The sequence below is a fragment of the Chanodichthys erythropterus genome, chromosome 20 (assembly GCF_024489055.1).
Source record: "Chanodichthys erythropterus isolate Z2021 chromosome 20, ASM2448905v1, whole genome shotgun sequence".
Taxonomy (NCBI): Eukaryota; Metazoa; Chordata; class Actinopteri; order Cypriniformes; family Xenocyprididae; genus Chanodichthys; species Chanodichthys erythropterus.
In genome coordinates this window covers 8,773,086-8,790,410 of record NC_090240.1, presented here as the reverse complement: position 1 = coordinate 8,790,410, position 17,325 = coordinate 8,773,086, and the positions used below count along the sequence as shown (strand labels likewise).

Below are 17,325 nucleotides of genomic sequence, written 5' to 3'. Positions count from 1 at the left end.
GTATTTGTGCCCTTCAAGTGGAGTTGAAAAGATTTCCTAATAATATGGAATTGAGAGATGATCTAGAGATGATACCCAAGTTGTGATGTTGAAAGGGCCGTGTCGATTTAAAACATTGCAGAAACTCTGATCTGTAATATAGCTATAGAATATTATGTAGCATCTGTTTAATCTATATATACATTGATCAGCGAGTGGAAAGCAAGTCTGTAGCGAATGGTGTTAATCACTCAACTTTCATGGCTTTATTCACATTTAGTTCTGATACCATGTGAAAATAAGTAGAAATTATTTTTTCATCATTTTCAATTTTCGTTTTTCGAAGTTGTAAATATGTTTTACAAAAAACAAACAAACAAAAAAACACTATTTAGTCTTTGTACTTAAGAATTTATTTAATTATTTGTGAAAATACTAATACTCATTGCTAATACTAGCAATTTCAAAGTGAATCCTACATCAAATGTTATAGTTCACAATATTATTTTGTTTTGTTTTTTTAGACTACTTCCATGTTATATTTATGACTTGAATGGCATAATGTCAAACACCCTATTTGGAGGAACGAGTTTGATGTGTAGGTTAATTCATATGCTTTTCCATTTTCACTTGGTGCCAAAATCAGAGAGCTACAGAGCCTAACATTCATTCCCATAATTTATAAATTTGTTCCCATGATTTATTAATTAGTTCCCTCGTTTAAAGGTGCCCTAGAACTTTTTTTTTTTTTAAAAGACGTAATATAAGTCTAAGGTGTCCCCTGAATGTGTCTGTGAAGTTTCAGCTCAAAATACCCCATAGTTTTTTTTTATTCATTTTTTTAACTGCCTATTTTGGGGCATAATTAGAAAGGAGCCGATTCAGGGTGTGTGGCCCTTTAAATCTCGTGCTCCACGCCCCAAGAGCTCGCGCTTACCTTAAAACAACATAAAAAAAGTTCAAACAGCAAATATAACCCTCAAAATGGATCTTTACAAAGTGTTCGTCATGCAGCATGTCTAATCGCGTAAGTACAGTGTTTATTTTGATATTTACATTGATTCTGAATAAGTTTGAGGCTATGCTCCGTGGCTAACAGCTAATGCTACACTGTTGGAGAGATTTATAAAGAATGAAGTTGTTTATGCATTATAGAGACTGCAAGTGTTTAAAAATGAAAATAGCGATGGCTCTTGTCTCCATGAATGCAGTAAGAAACGATGGTAACTTTAACCACATTTAACAGTACATTAGCAACATGCTAACAAAACATTTAGAAAGACAATTCACAAATATCACAAAAAATATCATGTTATCATGGATCATGTCAGTTATTATTGCTCTTTCTGACACTTTTTGCTATTGTTCTTGCTTGCTTACCTAGTCTGATGATTCAGCTGTGCACAGATCCTGACGTTCTGCCCTTGTCTAATCCCTTTCATAATGGCATATGCAAATATCGGGGGTGTACTGTTGCGTAACAGTCAGTGTTGTGTTGAGATTCGCCTGTTCTTCGCAGGTCTTTTAAACAAATAAGATTTATATAAGAAGGAGGAAACAATGGTGTTTAAGACTCACTTTATGTCATTTCCATGTACTGAACCCTTGTTATTTAACTATGCCAAGATAAATTCAATTTTTGAATCTAGGGCACCTTTAAGGTAAATCATAGCCACATACTAATTTGTTCCCATGATTTATTAATTTGTTGATGGACACAATCTTAATAAATTAAAACAATAAAACCAATTAGTACAACATAGCCATGATTTAGCTAAAATGAGAAAATTAATTAAGTTGTAGAAATTAAATCTTAATTTGTGGCCACATTATTTTTTCATGTCTGGGACTCTGTACTAATAAAATGAGAATGCTGGAACAAGAATGATGGGAAATTTCAATGTAGTTTTGTTAGACAAACCTGTCACATCATCAAGCAATTCTTTGAGCTGATGTTTCTGTCTGTCTGGCTAGACAAAAAAAATGTGCACTTTTCAGCAAAATCAACATAAACGAATTAAAGTGGCCTCTACATATTAAATTAAAGAATTAGTTCAATTCAGAGTTAAAATTTACTGATAATTTACTCACCCCCATGTCATCTACGATGTTCGTGTCTGTGGTTTTTAAGGAAAACATTCCAGGATTTTTCTCCATATAGTGGACTTCACTGGGGTTTAACAGGTTGAAGGTTCAAAATGCAGTTTCAGTGCAGCTTCAAAGGGCTCTACACAATCCCAGACGGGGAATAAGGGTCTTATCTAGAGAAACCATTTTTCATTTTCAAAAAAAAAAATTAAAATTATATATTTTAACCACAAATGCTCATCTTGCACTGCTTTGCAATGCGCCACGCATTGCGTAATCATGTCGGAAAGGTCACGCGCTATGTAGGCGAAAGTAGCGATCCAGTGTTTACTAAGCATATATGCAAAGACTAAGTCAAACACCTTTTACAAAAACAATGATGTCTGACTATTTTAAAGTTGGAGGAGAAAATGAGATGGAGTTTTTCGCCCTACTCCTGTATTTCCACCTACGTCACACATGACCTTTCCAACATGATTACGTAATTCATGGCACATCGCAGAGCAGAGCAAGATGAGCATTTTTGGTTAAAAATATATAATTTTTATTAATTTTTTTAGAAAATGACTGATCATTTCTCTAGATAAGACCCTTATTCCTCATCTGGGATCATGTAGAGCCCTTTGAAGCTGCACTGAAACTGACATTTGGACCTTCAACCCGTTGAACCCCAGTGAAGTCCACTATATGAAGAAAAATTCTGGAATGTTTTCCTCAAAAACCTTCATTACTTTTCAACTGAAGAAAGAAAGACAAACATCTTGAATGACATTGGGGTGAGTAAATTATCAGGAAATTTTAATTCTGAAGTGAACTAATCCTTTAAGAATTAAAATAATTACACAAATCACCTTTAGTGATGAATTATTAATATGTAGGTTTTGCCATGATTCTTTAATTGACAAGCCCCCACCTCAGAAGTATCCCCACTGGTTATTACAACATTTGCACTCATCTCATAATCACACAAAAACGAGGTATTTCTGAATGTTTACTGTTCTCTCTCTTACAGGAGAAGCCATATAAATGCAGCGAGTGCAACAAGGCCTTCAGTCAGAAGCGCGGTCTGGATGAACACATGCGCACACACACCGGAGAGAAGCCTTTCCAGTGCGACGTGAGTTACACACGCAAACCGCATTGCATAATGTTGCATTCTGACACACAAACACAGGCTCTTTTTATGTCTGATTCTGGCTGACTATCACACAACCACTCTCAACACACCGCAGCCACATCCCAGTGGAAGAGCAGAGAGAGAGAGGTGGCTTGTGGGTAGTGTGTGACGTTCAGCGGGGTTTAGTCTAAGACCGCTGGAAGAGCTAAAGCCGGGCTTGAGTTTAACCCCGCAACCCACGCCGAGTCCACATAATCAGCACCATGACGCGCATCAGACCACCAACCAGAACGCCCTCACTGCTGCGCGCCACATAAACCAGCACACACTCAAGCTGTCTGTCTGCATGTGTGTGTGTGAGGGTGTTACTGTGGTGTCAAAGCCGCAGTAGGAGGACGTCCTGCCAGGCGGACACAAGGATGAAACCACCCTGCACAAACTGACCCATCTCTGAACTTTCAGTGCCTTAAGACACACACAATCAGACCGGCTCGCTCCAAAACATACCAGTTGTGAGCTCCTCTTATCTTCTCACCATCCCTGAAAAGACGTTTGTGTCCATTCTGCGTCACAGACTCCGTTTCACACACAATCTTCTGTTTCAGCCAAACAACCAATCAGTTTACATACAAATTTTAATTAATTCATCATTTACTCACCCTCATGTCCTTCCTGTATGAAAGGACATTTTGAATAATGTACATTTTGAATAATGTTGCTTTTTTCCATGCAATTACAATGATTGATTGCTGGGGCTTTCAAGATTCAAAGAGGCACCACAAACAAGCTCCATAAAAGTGATTCATATGAATCAAATTCCAAGTCTTCTGAAGTCATATGGGGTTTTGTGAGGAACGGACCTAAAATGAAGTCATTCTTCACTGATAACCTTCTTAAGAACTAGTCTGACCAACTAGCAGTTAGTTAGTTAATGATTGATTAGTCAATGCAGTTAGTTAGGGCCAATCAGTATTACTTTTCAAATTCAAATTAGACCAATACCTTTTTATGCAAATTACTCCCCCTGAAATCAAAATGTAAGTTTTTTATCTTTTAGTATGAATATGAATAAGCATGCGTGTTCCAAAACAATTACAAAATTCACATTTAGAAGATATAAGCATTCAAAACTTACTCCATGACATCACATCGCACTTCAGTTTCTCATCAAATCTTCAGTCCAATCAAATGCTCTCTAGAATCTGAAGTCCCGCCTCCTCCTACACTCTTACAGAGGCTGCGGCTGGTCATTTATTCACACATTTACTAGTTTCTACATGGTGAATGGCACATAATGCACTATATAGAGAATACGGAATGATTTAGACAGTGTAAATATGCTTTCCTTTGACGCGAATTAAGTCTGTTTTTGTGTTAGTGTCACATGAACCGGTGCAGCGAGCACAATCTGTTCCGGTCCAGAGACACGAGAGGACAGAGCAGATCGGTGAATGTTATTTCACCAAGTACATCATGTTCCCAGATCAACATCTTTGTTAATCCTGGAACAACATTCCAATCAACCAATCAGATTTGAGGGACAAGTTTACAGTTTATGTCAATTTTAGGCTTACAACCAGCGTTAGGTGCTTCTACATCAGTGTTATTCACCTATCACTCTGATTTTAGGGATAAGCTATGGGTAGGATTAGGTTTAGGGGTAGGGAAAGGATTAGCAGTACATTTTCAAACTGGAATGTTGTTCCAGGATCAACAAAATATGTTGATCCAGGAACATGTGTTACTTGGCAAAATCACAGTGACTGAGCGGATCATATGCGCAAGTCGGCACAGACCACAAAAGGTATTGTACTCATTTGAATTCGGCACAGAATGCTGTATAATAAAGCGATATAAAGGAGATTAGGAGGAGAAACTGTTAGAGATTAGAAGGAAATTGAGGTTTTACAGAGTAATGTCTCTGGCCAAGCTGTAACAAACAAAACGCTACTGGATATTTCATAAAAGGGTCTGGACTGTTCGATATATCGGCCTGTCTTCCCATTTCTGTTGAAATTATGTCAACACATTGAATACTGCTGCGTGTTACAACAGTCTTCAGTGGGCCTTTAAAAAATATGACCAGACTTGAAGAAAATATTAGATGACTAACTTTGTGATATTAGCATTTATGCAACTGGCCACTGATCTTACTGAGCATTATTGAATCCAAAAAACACTGGAAAATGAATTTTAATGATAAAATGTAATATTTAAACAAAAATCACAAGGCTTTCTAGCATTAATATTAGGCTACTATAGCAAGTTTTTAGATAAGGACATTCTGTTTTACAAAGTCACATTTTGATTGGCACATTTGACACATTAGCCTACGAATTTCATTCACCTTGAAGAATAAAGCTCCACTGAGTAGGTTAAAGGTATGATGACATTTCTTTTCATGTTTAGAGGGCTAGTGTCACGAGTATACCCTGGGGTTCGTTCTTCGTACCTCACTTAATACATCTGAGATGATTTGACAGATGCCAGATCTTAATCGTGATAACTGAACTCTGGCTAATTTGGCTCTTAAAACGAATTGGATTAAAATATCAGGATTAAGTTTTCTAAAATTACTGCACATTCTCATGTTCCATGAAAAGGGCAGATGAATCAATACTCGAAACCACAATCAGCAATGCAGTGATTGGTTGGAGTCAAGACAGCAACGTAATGCTTCAGGTTTGAGTTTACGGACCTGTTGCTATGACAGCAAGTCCAGGATGAGCGTCGAAGAACCGAACAATCTAAGATCATGCCAAATCGTCATCAGTCAAATCCAGCTAACTGAGTTAGCGATGTACGAAGAACAGGCTCCCTGTTCTCATTGTGTTTTTGGTTCTGTCCTGTGTCCTAGTTTTCCTCATTCGGTTTAATTAGTTATTTCATTCACCTGTGTGTTGTTAATCATCTTGTTAGCTCCCTTTGTTTGTTCATGCTTATAAGCCTTCAGTTCTCCCTTAGTGTTTGTCGGTTCTTGTTAATGTTTACGTGTTTATTCCTGTTTCCTGAGTATTGATCATTAAAGTCTGTTTTCTAGTAGTATTCTTCATCAGTTTCCTGGCTAGGTAAACCTAACAGCTAGATCATTGGTCATAGTCAGTTGATTATTTTACTGTACACTGTAAAAAAAATCCCAGTAAAATTTACGCTAAAAAAAACGGCAGCTGTGGTTGCCAGAACTTTGCCGTAAAAAATACAGTAGCAACGTAAAAAAAAAAAATCTGTTAAATTTACGGTAAAATAACATATTTCATTAACCGATATAATGATAATCTACCAAACTAAATTAAGTACTAATATCTGTTTTGTACCTTTATAATACACTGACAGTCACTAAACACAGTGGTGATAAAGAGTCACACGATGAATCAAAGTTCATCACAAGCAGCTTTTCCACAAGCTGAGGAGGACAACACTAATATATAGCAGGTGCACACAGTGTCATTCACACACACACTAAACACCATCATGGTAACATGCATGAAATTTTAAAAATGCAATAAACATTAATTTAACAACATTAGATGTAACATAAAACCCTAATGTACATAACTGATTAGAAAAAAAATGAGAAAAACTAAGAAGAAACAGAGTTATTTCAATGAAAATATATCAAATGTGAAGTGTCACGCAGGGAATTGTGGGAATGCCAATTTACGGTTTTTCACTGTTTAATTTTACAATTAATTGTTATTTTTCACTTCCAAAAACTGTGAATTTAACTGTATTTGAATGTACCGTTAGATCTATTACAGTTATTTACCGTATATAGTAGGGAAACTTTCTGTAAACCAATTGACAGTTTTTCACCGCAGCATTTTTACAGTCTTTTACTGTTAAAATCACGGTCATTTTTTACAGTTTATTGTTATTGTTCAGGATGTTGTAATTTGCCATAAAATTATTCATCTGTTAAACGTGTCACAATGTTAGTGAAGCGGTTGCAACAACCATGTGTTTTATTGTAAATCAAATACAATTAATTACTTTTGGTGGCAGTGGTATCATAATAACTGAAATGGTGTGTCTAAGACATATTTATATCTGGTGGTCTAGAACGTGTTTATATCATGGATATAGAGGAGTTGAATTTTCGAATAACGTGTTGGCCTAGGCAGTTTTCCTTCTTGTTTTATGTAGTAATATTATCCAATGCTCTGCCATCTGCATTTGCTCAGTAGCTTTTAGTTTAATAGTTGTAGTAGCGACAGGTTTGTTCACAATGGCAAATTTTAAAATAACAAATTTTGTGACAATTTTTTATAGCTGGGGATACTTTGCATTACGTCATCACCAAAGTCAGGCTACTTGTCCAGTCGGGAAAGTAAATTCTCTCTCACTTGCCCTTTCAAAAAATACACTTGTCCTGAACAAGTGTTAATGTCGAGCCCTTTCGAGTCATCCATCAGATGAAAATTGCAGATGTGATCACTTACAGTAGTATTAGCACACCTGACCTCAAAAAGCTGCATGATTTGATTGTGCTACAGACATGAATGATTCCTCAAATCCCACAGCTTGTTGAGGAGAAGTGTGCTGTTGCTGTTCTTCATTATTACACTTACAATTTAATGCTTTATTATTGTTCTCTTTTAGGCAGAATCAGAGAGCGATATAAAGATACACACACAAGCAGTTTCCTCTCTGTCTAAAACACTTTGCCAGCAGTGAACACACTCTGCGGGAGACTCTTGAGGAATCTAAACACACAGACACACACACGCACACACACAGAGAGAGAGCAGTCTCTACACATACATTTCACCAAAGTAAATGAGAAACATTCCCGTGTATTTATTTGATTTATATGGCAAGCTGCAAGCGTGTCTTTCTAAGTTTTGACTTTTTTAAAGACCATAAGAGAATGAAATTGGCTGTTTCCTTGTTTTTTCTCTCTGCATTTGACGTGACAAGTCTTTTAAGCCTGGACTGATTTGGTCTGAAATCTGGCGCTCTGATGACGGTTGTTAGAATGGCTTCCATTGATGATGGCAAATTATTCCGGCACTTCTTTCATGCGCAGAATTTTTGAAGTTCAACGTGCCAGAAACCATCTATACTCAAAATTCATTTATTATTGACTCACTTTCTCTGAGTATATGACTGCATTTGAAGTGGTTTTTGGGGTGGTCACGTCTGTCTTTCACGGCTCCTGTTGAAGTTAAAGGAAAGGAACTTTGTGGTGTTATTTTGTGAAACGTCAAAAAGACGATTTGAACATTTTGAAACACTTTAACGGTTATCGCGGCACTTCTGCTCTAAAGGAACTTTATTGGCTTAGATCTCGTTATTCTGTTGTTTCCATACATGGAATCCCTTGTGAAAAATAAGTACACTTTAGCATACTTTTAAAAAGAGTAACTCTTACAGAAATAATATATTTAAAAGAATATTATAAAGTGTGAACTGATTGTAATGTTTTCAGACACTTAATGGACATGTTAATTACAATTAAATAAAAATATATTAGTTTAAATGCATATTAAATGCAATTAGCTGAACTGTAGAGTGCTTTTTTGACACACTTAAGTACATCTTTATTTGTAATTTCATAATTCTGTTGTCTTTGAAATATAGTTAAAGTGTACTTAAAGTAATAAGATATATACAGTATCTGTAATTACACATTTGTAATGATAAGCACAATTTAATACATTTAAAATATATTAACTTTAAATTTAATATCGAATAACACACTAATGTTACAACTATAATCTTCTTATAATTATAAAGTACTTTACATGTGCTCTAGTATGTTAGTCAACATATCAAAATATGTGTACTTCTTTAAAGCATGTCAAAAGATTAAAATAATTGGTCCCACTTTATATTAAGGGGCCTTAACTACTATGTACTTACATTTAAATTAATCATTTAATACAATGCACTTATTGTGCACATACATGTTTTTACATTGTACTTATATTTTAAAAACACCTGCATGTAATTATTTCTGTAATTAATTTCTGTAATTACATTTATAAATACACTGTTGACCCATCCCTTACACCTTACCCCTACCCTTAAACCTAACCATACCACCAAAGCTTTCCCTAACCTTACCCGTATCCCACCTTCAGTATGAACCCAATAAGTACATTGTACTTATTTTTTGATGTAAGTACTTAGTAGTTAAGGCCACCTAATATAAAGTGGGACCAAATACTTTAATTCTTTCCCCGCGATTGATGGAATTTTCATCATTTATTAGACAATGCTTCCCTGCTGACAATCTGTTTTTCCACTGTTATACGGTAGGGGGCGCTACTATGCATCTCCTGTTCAAAACATGGGCAAAAAAAATCAGAAACAAGCGACAGAAGCACATGTAAAATAATGCTATCATAAAACAATAAACAGCATATAAATTACAACTGAATAACGTTTCTGCATGAAATATCGACCCAGGATGAGGTACAGCTTTGGTGGTGTTGATGGATGTGATCTTCTCCAGATGGAGTCTTTGAAAATACTCGATTTTTTTTTTCTTCAGCGTTTTGTTCAAAATGTTTTTTTTTTGTTGTTGTTGTTGTTTTTTGTTTTTTTTTCATGAAACTTACCCATATTCAAGTTTCAATAAAACAGAATGTGTGAAGCTAGAATAAAATGTTCTCTCTCTCTCTCTCTCTCTCTCTCTCTCTCTCTCTCTCTCTGTTTAAAAGCAGAAGCTCTGTTCTCTGTTGATATGTTGCTCAGATGTTGTATGTTGTTCAGATATTCATACAACAAAATTTTCTACTGAAAGTTTTATGAAAATGATCAAAAATGCAGGCAGTGGCTGGCAATTAAAAAAAAAAAACTTTCAGGGAAAGAGATAAAGTAACTTTTAATTTGACATTATGGCGAAGGGCACTTTTTTAAGTGGACTTAAATGTGTGAAGAAACATAGTCATGAAAGTGCTATCTTTAAGTACACTTGAGTAGTTTATCATTATATTATCTGTAAGTACAGTTTTTTTTTACTATATTTAAAAGTTTTGAAGTACACTACAAGTGCACTTCCAATACATTTAAGCACACTTCTTTTTCACAAGTGATAGATCTAGACCTTACTTCTGATTAGTCAATGCAGTGTTTCAGTTGTACTAAAATGCACAATATAGAAACAACTTTTTCATAAATAAATCACATATTTGAATGTATTTCACCAAGCTCATTCTCATTAAAATATAAACACTCTAGGGGTTCTAACACTTGCTGATTCTTCTCTTTCCCAAACTGCATTCCAGTGTATTGTTTAATTATTTTTGTATGGTGTCCTGCATTAGCTATTGTGTAATGGAATTAAACAAATGTGACAGTAAAGTGAAACTTGAGCATGTTGTGTTCACAACGAACTTTACAAGTGAACCACACTGTTCTGTGGACATCTGAGAGGGTCTGGGTTTTTTTAGCATGTTAACACACTCGCCAAAATTCATGCTCTGAGACCCCTGAAATGAATGCAAGTGTTGGCCAGAAACTGACTGAAGATAACACACAAAATAAAAATAAATATTTTTTTTTACACTGTTCATGACAATGCAAGCAATATATATATATTATATCTCTGTGGAATTTTGCTAGCTTTTTCTTTTCTCATTCACATAATCTCAGCTGCAGAAAAGTTTGATTATTTGACTCCTAAAGAATGAGTAAAAGTGATACAGTACACAAACATGAACTTTCATGTAGGATGGGCGGTATGACCAAAATCGTATATGACAGTTTGATTAATTTTAAGTCACAGTAACAATATATTACAGTATACAGTGGTTCTTTTTATCTGAAAATTCACCCCAAAATGATTTATAAATTATACACTATGATTTAAAAGTTTGTGGCCAGCAGGATCTTTTCAAAATGAATTCTTTTATTCATCAAGGATGCATTAAATTGATCAAAAGTGACAGTAAAGACATTTATAATGCTACAAAAGATTTCTACTTCAAATAACTGCTGTTCTTTTGAATTCATAACATATTAGAATGATTTCTGAAGGATCATGTGACACTGAAGACTGGAGTAATGATGCTGAAAATACAGCTTTGATCACAGGAATAAATTACACTTTACTATATAATCACATAGAAAACAGCTATTTTACATTATAATAATATTTAACAATATTACTAATAAAGTATTACAAATCCAGTCACTTACTTCCTCTTTTCAAATCTTTTTCATGTGAAATAAATTTGTTGTTGTTGTTGTTGTTGTTGTTTGGAATACAAACCAATATTAAGGGTATTTGTAATTTAAAAAATAAAGTTATTACATTGCTTGGCAACCAAGCTGCAGTATTTCAACCATAAACAACTTCTTCACTTCAAACAGAAATCTAAAGACCGCGATTCAGTTTTCCAGAGTATTCTATAGTTTTCTGCTCAGCGTTTGTTTTAATCGTGCTATGGAGGTTTAGCAGAATCTCTAACGGATGACACATTTCTACCACCACATGGCCAGCATACAACATCCTGACACCATGTGCCCACAGCCATTAATATCTGCAGTTCATGTGAGAGACTGAGACTAATAAGTCGTCTATCAAGGCGTTAAATGTATTTTCATGCTGCTTAAATAGAAAATTACATTCATTTTATGAAGAAAGTGACAGCTGCAATATCTCTCACTGTCTCTTCATGGAGATAAAGAATATTGAGTGTTCTTGAGGAGATAAAGTTGATTTATCATGCGAAATGGATTTGTGTTCTATATCTGTTGTTGTGTGTGTGTGTGTGTGTGTGTGAGCGCGTGTGTGTGTCATGGCACCAAGCCGCTGCTCTGACTGCAGGATTTAACTGAATACGATTTACTGGTTTGGCTTCAGTTTGCAAACTGGCTGTTTTTGAGTGTGTGTGTTTTGTTGGCAGTGTTGTTTCCAATGGTCCGTGTGTGTGTGTGTGTGTGTGTGGGTCTCAACCAATAGCATATGGCATAGTTCGAAGATTTGACCCTGGCTTGCAGTTATTTGGTTGTGTTTTTATTCATTCAGTTATTGGTTGTTTGTGTGTCTGGTCTGATGTATTGAGCATTGCCTTCACATCCTCTCTGCGGTCGCAGGGCATGAAGTCATACTAACACACAAAACATTACAGAATCAAGTCTGTAAACAAGCGCCGCTTCACTAAATTTGAATTCCAAAATAAAAACCTTCCTCTCATGGGTATTTTTTATGGGTTATGTAACATAAATCCACTTATGGCTACTAGACTAATTTATTATGTCCTGTCCTGGAAAAAAATCTACAAAAGTCACAGCCACAATGTAGGTTTGCCAGGCCTTTGCTTATTCAGTGGCTAAAGTGTTTTTTTTAGCATGTTGCTAGTTGGTTTCTGGATGGTTTCTAAAGGTGTTCTGGGGTGTGTTTCACACACAATGACATAACACATTGCTTAACCACCATAGCACAATGCATTGTTGTAGAAATAACTAGCTAGTCTTTGGTGTGCTTCCCAAAAGCATTGTTAGTCAACTATATTCGTAAGTCCCATTGAACTCTATTGGTAACGATGGAACTTGCGACCATAGTTCGCTTTGGGAAACGCGCCCCAGGACTGTTTCCCCAAACCGACCACATCTCTGTCATTTGAACCACATTAGTTCAACAATATAGGACTGTCTACGATGTAATATATTTATATAACATACACCGATGAATCATGGACACTAAAGGCCTTTGCACACTAAGTCCGAAATTTGCATGCGAAAATTTTAAAAATAAATTCGACCCAACGTTACGTCAATCAAGTTTGCACACTGCCTCCGAAACTTTCATCCATCAAAAAAATATTCGGATCAGGTTCGATTTTCTGCGTTTTTCGCATCCGTGGCACGCATTTTGAGAGACGTTTTGACAATTCAGAGCCACCGTATGTGAACGCAAAAATCCCGAATGCCCATCTGACAAGTTGATCCACGTTGCCTACAGCACAAAACAGCAGCACTGAATGACAAACAACGTGCGGAATACAAAGACAGATTGTGCCAGTAGCAAAGCATCAAACTGAGCCTCGAAATTGTCTCGAAATTGGATGGACCCAATATTTCCTCTTTTTAAAGAGATAGAGGACAACTAAATCGTGCTCACTGCTTAAAGACTTCATTTTGTATTGTTTTGCCATTTTTTTTTTTCGCAACGTATTCATTAATACGCATCGGACTCAGTGTGCAAGGTCTCTGTGCGTGACAAATTTTTAGGATTACGAATATGAAAAAGCGACAACCTCCCCCAGTTTCTCGTGAAGCCAATACGGAAGTAACTTAAACTGCGTTTCATCGAAAGGGACAGGCTGCAAAAGGGATCAGAATCTCATTGACCATCATGTTAAAACAGCCAAGTTTACAGCAGAAAAAAACGTTTACACTCTGGTTCAAATTGTGTTTTGGTCTACACACGTTGTTGGATCGTCGTGGCATTGGCTAAAGGTTTTGTTCCTGAGATAATATATATATATATATATATATATATATATATATATATATATATATATATATATATATATATATATATATATAATGTACGTATAGAGTTATACATTATAAACAATGTTTTATGTTTTGAAATGGACATTTTACCCAAGTGCAACGGATTGGATTCATCTCGCGATCTCTATTTCATTAAAAGTATGAAGTCCCAGTTGATTTTTTTGTGTTATTTGCACACCCCACACAAATTAACTGGTGTTAGAGCATCTCTAACGTTATCTTAAAAATCACCGTAGATTGACAGTAAACCTTTAGTACTTTCTAATGATATTGTTATCTTTATTGATATTTTAGATAGTATCTAAGATAGATATGCTAGGCGGGCGTGGTTTCAGCAACAAGTCGCATGGGCTCCATCTACATCCCGCCTCTTTGCCCATTTTCAGTTTTCTGTGAGTGACGTGCGGTCACGTGCAGCTAAGATGGCCGTGGCCTCATTTACGCTTCAAAACTGCTGTTCAGAACTCTATGGGTGACGTCACGGACACTACGTCCATATTTTTTACAGTCTATGGAAAAAACGCATGCGAAAATTTCGGACTCAGTGCGCAAAGGCCTTAAGAGTAAGAAAATATCTATTTACTCTCCAAGAATCCATTTCATGTTGACTTCAAACTGGGATAAAGATATTAAAAATCGAAAAAACTACATCATGTTTTCTTAATGGGTTGTTTTTTGTGTTTCTAGGTGTGTGACCTGTCCTTTAGTTTGAAGAAGATGTTGATCAGACACAAACTGACCCATAATCCCAACAGACCCATGGCTGAATGCTCTCTGTGCCACAAGAAGTTCACCCGCAACGACTACCTCAAAGTCCATATGGAGAACGTCCACGGAGAGACGGAGGGATAGACAATCATACATTACACACCTATACATATACACATATTCATACAAGCCATGTATAAAATCATGTATAAAAAGGATGCATACATACACAGGGTATATACACAACACACTCTTTTTCACAAGCATTGGTGTACTTAGAGTGGCCAAAGATCTGTCCTATCTACATGTCCAGAACCAGTTTATTTCCTTCAGACATTTAACATGTTATCACAAGACTGATCAGTCTGATTAAATAGCATTTAATCATGGCTGCAAATCAGGATTAGATTGAAGAAAAGCATGAACATGTGCAATTGTAAAGAGATTCATGAACAAAGTATATCCATCATATTGATCCATTTCCTTTTTCTGTTGATGTTTGTACTTTTGTATGTCAATATCAGTTGTTTCAGATTTCTCACAATTGTTGAGTGATGTTGCGTGACCAAAGAACATTATGTGCCAATTTTCTACAACTTTGTTGAGAGTAAAGTTTGTTGATTTCAAATGTTGTTTGAATTAACTGTATTATTCAATATTTATCATTTTATATTTTCAGCGTTCAGGTTCACATGAGGTTTGTGTTTGATTGTCAGATCAACATCTTGTGATTCTAAGTTGGAAAGTTTGGATTTCATTTGGATGAATGAACGATTGAATCACTGATACCACTAATCTGGTCGGTCTGTTTTTTTTAATTTATTAGGTCAAACTTTTTTCCTGACCCTGTCCTGTCCATCTGCAGTGGGATACAGTCTACAGTGCTTCTGCCCTGATCACATTTGCTTTAGTTAATTATAAACATTTGGTTCTTGGTAAACGGTTGGTGTTTGAGGAATCAGATGTGCTTTGATACTTGATTAGACATGCTCGGTTGATGATTGTTCTCTAAAGCTGGTTACCGCTGGTTGTAGCATAATTAAAGCCTCAGTGTGGCTTTGGATAGAAAAGTAATGTCTCATTAAGTCTGAGATCCAGAGCCAAATGCACAAATTCTACTTCTGAACTCTAAGGATAAAACTTGTACCCCTTATGCAGGATCAATAGTATACAAATAAGTATGGATGAGATTTTCTTAACATTTTAAATCCATTCATGTCCATTGAGCATAGTAGTAATGATGAATCTGAAATGTTTAAAATCAGACCTTTCCTCTAAAGTCAGAACTTTTCTCTAAAATCAAAGGGCTCTCATTGGTTTATAAGAATGACCAACAAAGGATGTTGCTCCAGGAACCATGTCCTGCTTATGTAGATTGCATTAAAGTATTAGTTCACTTTGAAATGAAAATTGTCCCAAGCTTTACTCACCCTCAAGCCATCCTATGTGCATATGACTTTCTTCTTTCTGATGAACACAATCAGAGAAATATTAATAAATATCCTGACGCATCTGAGCTTTATAATGGCAGTGATAGAGATCAATGAGTATGAGCTGAAGAAAGTGTCTCCATCCACATCCATCCATCATAATAAATATATGCTCCACACGGCTCCGGGGGGTTAATAAAGGCCTTCTGAAGCGAATTGATGCGTTTGTGTAAGGAAAAAAAAGTCCATATTTAACAAGTTCAAGAGTTAATCATGCTATAGGCTGAGATAATATTACAAATATTCTTTGTACACAATTCTACATCTCTCATCTCTTGTTTTCTCCTCTGTTCCTTTCTTTTTTCAGTTTATTTCTACTTTCTTTCATCCTCACTTGATTCTTTTCATTGTTTTTAGCTTTCTTTCTAGCATTTTCTAACATAAAAGTGCCAACTTAAGATTTTTAGAAAGTATCTGGAACATGGTAACACCTCTGGTAACATCCACAAGTGTTGTAGTCGAGACAAGCTCAATTTGAGTCCAAGTCCAGGCTGAGACATGAGTAGGTTGTGCCCGAGCCAAGAGACTGAGACCAGAAGAGGGTCGAGTCCATCACAAGACTTGGACTCAAGACAGACTCAATGTGAAAAGTGACATCTACATTATATATAACACTAAACAAGAGCTGTGTTCATTAGAAGAAATCCTGAATGAAGCCATCGCTGTCCAGAAACACATTACTGCACATCTAATTTGACAAAAGAGCACCTGGATGTTCCACCATGCTACTAGGAAAATATCTGCTGGACAAATGAAACATGGTGGAGAACATCAAAACCTCATCCCAAATGTGAAGTATAAGGGAAGAACCATCATAGTTTGGGTTGCTTTGCTGCTTCATGACCTGGACAGCTTGCCATCATTGACAGAAAAATGAATTCCCATGTTTATCAGGACGTTTTGATGGATTACGTGGTTTGTCTGCTAATCGCAGCTCAAAGGATGTTGAGTGATACAACAAGACAATGACATAGGAGTAATTCAACAACAGAATAGCTTCAACAGAAGAAAATACTCCTTCTTGAGGAGCCCAGAGTCCTGACCTCAACCTGATTGAGATGGTTTGGCATGACCTCAAGAGAGCAATTCACACCAGACATCCCAGGAATATTGCAGAGCTGGAACAGTTTTGTTTAGAGGAGTGGTGCAAAATTCCTCCTGACCATTGAGCAGGATTGATCTGCAATTGCAGGAAGCTTTGGTTTCTTTGGCTTTGTCTGTTTAAAGATTAGCGGAGACTGCTGAGCAATTGTTTGCTACTTAGTTTCAGATTTTGCTGCCCAAAAAACTTGTGTAGTTGGCTGTTTCAAATGTTGTTCAGATGATCGTTTCCTATTCAAGTGGGCATTTCTTGGCTAAAATAAGCTGCAAAGTTGAACAGACTTTCAGTCTGAAGTCAAAAGCCTGCCTCTCTAGGACTAGGACGGTCGTAGTGTGAGAACGACAGTCAGAAGTGGGAGATGATCATCTCAA

The 17,325-nt window shown here is 36.1% G+C and overlaps 1 protein-coding gene across 1 annotated transcript in view; it reads left to right on the top strand.

Moving 5' to 3' along the window:
* prdm5 (PR domain containing 5) overlaps positions 1-14,940 on the top strand; it is an 88,195-nt gene extending 73,255 nt beyond the window's left edge. Inside the window, exons 15-16 of the mRNA XM_067371680.1 lie at positions 3,080-3,184; positions 14,342-14,940. Coding sequence (XP_067227781.1) covers positions 3,080-3,184; positions 14,342-14,506 — 270 coding nt within the window. The 3' untranslated portion in view covers positions 14,507-14,940. The remainder of the gene's footprint in view (positions 1-3,079; positions 3,185-14,341) is intronic.
* Positions 14,941-17,325: the final 2,385 nt, after the last annotated feature.